Raw genomic sequence first — 6000 nt, 5'->3', positions numbered from 1 at the left:
AAATTATACCTCTATGCAATTACAGTGAGCCAACACTAATTTTTGTAAACAGCAGAATTTATTTGCTAAAAAAATCCCTCTGAGATCACTCATATAACATGTGGCAATCTGTTCAATAATGAAAATAGACAAGCCTTTTAAAAAGATACGATGAAGTGCAAAGTTTTGAAGTATTATCTGGTAAAGTCAGTTACTCCAACTTGGAGGCAATGAAATGTAGGATTTTTTTCTTCTTCTTCTTCTTCTTCATTTAACAAGTCTATTCTGAAAAACTGACATCAAAGTTTCCTGTGTTCCACATTAATATTCATGTCTGAAGCATAGAAAAGAAAACTGAGAAAATAAGACATGAAATGCAGATTAGCCTTTTCTGAAAAAAACATATGCTAATAGTAAGACAGACACTTCAAGCTTTTCTTTGCATGAGCAGAAAGCCCATACATTAAAATCCATTACATCACACTCATCTAAGAATATCATTATCATGGTTAATAAAGAAGTATTCAGTTATTTTCATATGTGCCTGAAAAGAAAAAGATGCCAACAAGAAATCACTTCATACCTCTGTGCATCTGAAATTACATGCAAGTATTAAATTTTATGAGCAGAGTGGTTTTAATTAAAGGTATTTTGGCAGTACTTTGAATGAAAAAAGTCCAACACGAGGAAAAATCTTTCAAATCCTGCTGCTGATATTTTAACATATGGCTCTAATGATCCTTTAAATTACATTCAAAATGACAGCTTTGAGAAAGAGCCTCAATATAAAAGAAAAAAAATATTATTTTAAGGGCTGCTTTTACAGTCCCAACCCAAACTTTTTAGATATGCAAACATTAACTATTTATAAGAATATAATCCATGTGATATTTGGCACCCTGAAATAGCAAAAAGGTATGGAATTATTTGCGTAAACCAATTTGCCCAAAATGCTCTAAAGATCATCTTCATCGTACACTTTCAAAGTAGTAAAATCAGCAACGGAGACATCAGAACAGACTTCATTTTATTATATATCCAAAAACTGGAATAATCTCCTGTGGGATATATTATTTAAAGAAGCTATATTAGCCCAAAAAATGCATTCCCTTTGAACTTTAAGTAGCACAAAAATACAGCAAACTTCATCTCAATAAAATACTTGTAGCTTTATTCAATTTTATCTGAGCTGCATCTAAAGCATTTGATTCAACATAGTAGATATCCATTTAAACTATCAATGCACATTGAAATCTAAACTTAAATCCATTTCTCAGCATTTCCAACATAGGTCACCTTTAAACCCCTAACAGCTTGGTTTTAGGTTTTTTTTGTTGTTGTTGTTTTTTAATTTTCCTGTCAGCAATAATTAGCTAACCTCACATTCAAAAAATTATGAATATCTCAACTTGCAACAAGAGCCATATGTAAACGGGCAGTGAGATAATTAATTAAAAAGAGGTTAATTCCTCCCACTGCGGTAGTCTACATTAATGGAAAAAGATAAGAATAATCTTAATAGTTGGTCAGACCTTCTTGAAGAAGTCCAAAACCAAAGCAGGCTTATCTAAATCCTCTTGGCAGAGCTATCTGTAAAGTCAGAAAAGAGTGCAGAGGCGTGCTTAAATATGCCTGAAAAGCAGCTCTTATAAATAAAGCAGCAGCACAAAGGTTCTTCTGATAGTCCTTCATTTTAATATTCTTTCAAATAATACTTAAAAGAAGCATAATTTAAGCAAAATAATTTTATGATGTTATTAGGTGTGCCACAATGAGGATGATGAAATGCCCAAGCTAACCTACTCAACAAAAAGCGTTCTTTGTGTGCCTCATTTCTGTTCTTGTTGGCTGGGAAAGAGTAATAAAGTTAGCAGAAAAGAACTGTGTCCCTGTTGTGCAATTGGTGTCACTGAAAAACCAAGGTTGACAGGCTGTGGATTATGACGAGCTCTCTGCCAGCGAGCCCTCGCAGTTGATCTGCCTCGGCGCCTGCCCCCCATCTCTGTCCACCTCATCCTCTTCATCTGATCTGGGCAGACTCGCGTCTCTCCGGTGCACAGGAGGGCTGTAGGGGTCAATACACATACAGACACATTAGAACACGATTTCTTTTATAGCCCCATAAAAAAAAAAAGCAAACACACATAAAAAAGGAAAGAAAAATAAAAAATAAAAAAAACAGCTTTTAAGATATAAAACTCTTAGCTGACTCTTTCCAGTCAGTAAACCCTTAAATGAGCAAGACATGCGTGCACTACATTAGCATGGTTTCCCTCTTTTTGCGTCACAGAGATTCTAGCTCTGTGGACACCAATAAAAAAACTTTATGAATCATTAAAAGAAATTTCTTATTGAGCTAAATGCTTAAGAATTACATGCAGAAGTATTGTAATGGCACCATGTTCAGATATTAGTAAATATGTGCTGTTAGTAGGTTAAATGTAGAAGAGATTAAATCAGAACCAACACAGCATTCAATGAGCTTGTGCCTTGCTTCTGCCTCTACTACACTCATTAAAAAGGTTATTTACCTGGAGCCATTCTTAGAATCCATTGTCATGACAACTCATTACATCAGAATCACCCATTGCACTAGTTTGATGGCAGCTTAGCTTACTGCAGAGATTCCAGTATATGAATACTTCCATTAAGATACAATTTAATGCACACCCTGAGAACAAGGAAAAGCAACTGAAACAGGCTCTTTAACACTAATATAGCATCTTTCTGATTAAACACACACGAGTGTCCTTGAGTATTAGACATCTCCTTGAAGTACACTCCACTCAACATACACTCCATGTTCAACATACAAAATGCTGCACTTCATCCATGCACTGTGTGAGTATATAAGGCAAGGACACTAAAATTTAAAAAATACTTTTTAAAAAATTTGATAAAATGGGTGCTTTCAAATTAACATACTTCTAATTTAATTACCTTCTTAAAACAGCCAGCTATATCCATGACAACAGTAATATATAACCAGATTGCTTTAAGCCACCTGTGAAACTAGCTTCCAGAGCAGCAAGCTGTATCAAAACAAGCAATACAAATTAAAATCAAAATGTCCTAATAATTACTTTTAAGTAGGTTTACTTTGATGAAGTGTGAAATGAATATTTGACCATTTTGCAACAGCAAAATAAGGCCGGAGGGCTGTGTTTTAAGGCTAAATTGTTAACACGGACAGAAAACTGGCCTTTATTAGTTTGCTGGCATAAGTATGAAAAGAACAAGAGATGCTATCAGGAACTCAAAATAGACAGCTTTTGAGGCAGAGCTAATTTTAGAATATACTGCACATGTTTACATCAAATAATATCAACAGTCATGTCACAACTCAACTCTTCACAGTTAACATGCAAAAAGAAAAATAGGTATAATTAAATTTTTTCCCCTTATTGCCAGCATCTGTTTGTGCTAGAGGAACAGTCACAGGCAGACACTCTTCTCTTAATACTATGCGCGCACACCATCTCAAACACCATTAGGAAAAACACTCAGATTTGCAGGGATGCTTTTTTTTGATAAAAAACACACAGGAATGTAACACTGCTTTATATCACTACTATTTCTCATGACAAATATTTCACTGTGCTTCCTGTGATGCCTGGGAGCGGGACAAATAAAAGCTAAAAAGAATCTGATGAATTGCAGTGATGGATTACTTTAAACCTAAATATAAACCACTGTTTCTAATGGAATTTAAAAATAAAACTCAAGTGGCAGGAGTTTATGTAATGCAAACCAAACAGCATCACTACAGTGTATGGAAAAATGTGAAGCTTAAATGAAGACAAATGTCAATACAAGCAAAGGAAAAACGGTGGTAGGCATCAATAGGCCTGTGTCACGTTTGTCAAAAACACTGGTAGTAGTACAAGTCAGCATTTGTTCTTCACACGGACTATTTAGTCAAAACTGGTGAATAAAAACCAAACTAAAAACAAAAAAAATGTCACACATAGCAAACGTTAGTATTTTAAGTCAGACGACCAAACTTGATGCCAGGCTTGGTGTTATCACCACACCAAGTATCACCTTCTTTCGGTATCAGTCACTGTCATGCCTGTACAGGTACTTCATCACCAAGCTGTCCATTTTCTTCTGCTTCTTCTTTGTTTCCTTCTTGCTAGATTTTCCATGACCTGTAAGCTCCTTCTCATCGTCATCGGATTCTTGTTTAGGGCACTTTTTAATACTACTGGAGCTACGGTAGGAGATGGCCGAGTTGGAGGACGAAGAGGAAGAAGAGGAAGAAGAGTCTTCTGATTCGCTTTTTTTCTTAGAGCTCTTCTTGGACTTCTTCTTGCCCTTTTTCAACTTTGAGCTCTTTCTGCTGTGATGGTCATCTGAAGATGAGGAGCTCTCAGATGATGAAACTTTACCTTTTTTATCTAGACAACTACGAGAGCTGCTGGTGCTTGATGGTCTGTTACTGTGCTCCAGAGTAGAGCCTAATGAAGAACGTAGTGGGTTAGAAGTGCTGCAGCCCGGCCCTTCACTTTCAGCCTTCTTCCTACTGTCCTCACTCACTTGTTTCATCTTTTCATCCTTGTCCTCATCACTAGACTCATCAAGTTTGCTGCGTTTGAACTTAATAGGTTTGAAGCTCAGCACCTCATTAATTGCAGCCTCTAGGTCAGGGTCCAAGTAGTTTCGATGGGTGACTAATTTAATGTCTGACGTGTCAGGCAGATTGTTGTCTGATGAGCGTGTTTGAGCTGATGTAGAAAGGCTGCGACTGCGTGAGCGGGGACTGTAAGGCGAGGCTCCCCCTCTGCTAAAAGCAACGCTCTGGCCGTCATCATCGTCATCTACGTGTAGACCAAACTCACTGAGACCACAGCTGCGGGCGACGGACAAGCGAGAGCTGCTGCGTCTCTCATCTTTCCAAGATGTGCTGCGATGGAGCGATCGAGGGCTGGATCGGCTCACACTGCTGATAGTTGACTTATTGTCATCGTCCATGTCCATCATTGCTCTCCGGGTGGACATCCTGCTGGGACCCACAGAGGATACCATGGACTCTTTATCAAACTCAGGGCTGCTGCGTGAAGTCCAGCGGGACTCCAAACCCTTCCTGGCTCTGCTGGTGGCTTCAGAATAGGCTAGAGAGATGACAGAGCCTTTGTCTTCTAAGTCTTCCTGTGACCGACTCTGCTTCCAATCTTCCTGAAGGTCTCCAGACTTTGACTTAGATTTTCGAATGGAGGCATGGTCTAGTGTGTCAGGCTGTTCTTTGAGAGTGTTGAACAGGGAGCTGTCATCGCCTGTACCTCCTATGGAGTCCTTCAGATTGGAGCGTTTCCGGTAGCTCAGAGAGCTCAGGACAGACACCGATCTGCTCGGCTCTACCTCTTTCCCATCTTTGTCATTAATCTTCTCTTTACCTTCTTTCATCTCTTTAGCATCTGCATTTGCTGAATATCTAAAGAGTCGCATAAGAAAAATGACAACCAGGAGAACACAAGAAGAAAAATACTGCGTATTTAAAGCCAGAACTCTCAATTTTAATTTCGTGAAACATTCATAGCTGATGTATGACAACTATGACAGCTCATATGTGGTAACTGAAAGGTTACATTTTCATACTTTGACACACTGATGTCAATTTGTTATAGAATAAATCTGTCATTTTCATTTTGTCCTTGAAACCATTCAAGAGTCAGGGAACACATCCAGTACCTCTGGCTATTGCTGTTATGCACAGTGTACACTGTAGAAAGTAAGGCAATCAACCAGTGAGAAGATCTATCTAACTGTGGTAGAGGCGTCATTTAGCAGGCGTGCCAACTGGCCACGGGCCACTTCAATAAATTTGACAGCAGCCGCTTCCCCATCCTGCCTCCTGTCATTAGACAGATTACCGGGAGAGAGAGATGACACCTAATCACATGAAATACTCATCCTTCTGTTGCAAACTGCCCCAGGTAATCGTGGGCCTTTTTAAGGCTGGGGATGTGGGTAGTTTCATCACTGTTACAATGGGGAATTATATGGTCATCTGACAAAAAG

General features: G+C 38.4%; 1 protein-coding gene across 9 annotated transcripts in view; it reads right to left on the bottom strand.

Moving 5' to 3' along the window:
* Positions 1 to 233: 233 nt before the first annotated feature.
* The window catches only part of LOC100703358 (unconventional myosin-XVIIIa), a 59965-nt gene continuing 54198 nt past the window's right edge, over positions 234 to 6000 (bottom strand). For 7 of the 9 annotated variants that reach the window (XM_019363868.2, XM_019363870.2, XM_003450464.4 and 4 more), the window contains 2 exons: positions 4024 to 5413; positions 1924 to 2044 (listed from right to left, as the gene is read on the bottom strand). In XM_019363868.2, the coding sequence (XP_019219413.1) occupies positions 4036 to 5413 (1378 nt within the window). In that variant the 3' untranslated portion in view covers positions 1924 to 2044; positions 4024 to 4035. Of the gene's footprint in view, positions 2045 to 4023; positions 5414 to 6000 lie in introns of all 9 variants that reach the window. The other 2 variants (XM_019363874.2, XM_025910687.1) reach the window with 1 other exon arrangement.

This window comes from Oreochromis niloticus, linkage group LG10 (genome assembly GCF_001858045.2).
Source record: "Oreochromis niloticus isolate F11D_XX linkage group LG10, O_niloticus_UMD_NMBU, whole genome shotgun sequence".
Taxonomy (NCBI): domain Eukaryota; kingdom Metazoa; phylum Chordata; class Actinopteri; order Cichliformes; family Cichlidae; genus Oreochromis; species Oreochromis niloticus.
Note: the sequence above shows the minus strand (reverse complement) of the source record. Positions and strands in the feature narration are given on the sequence as shown.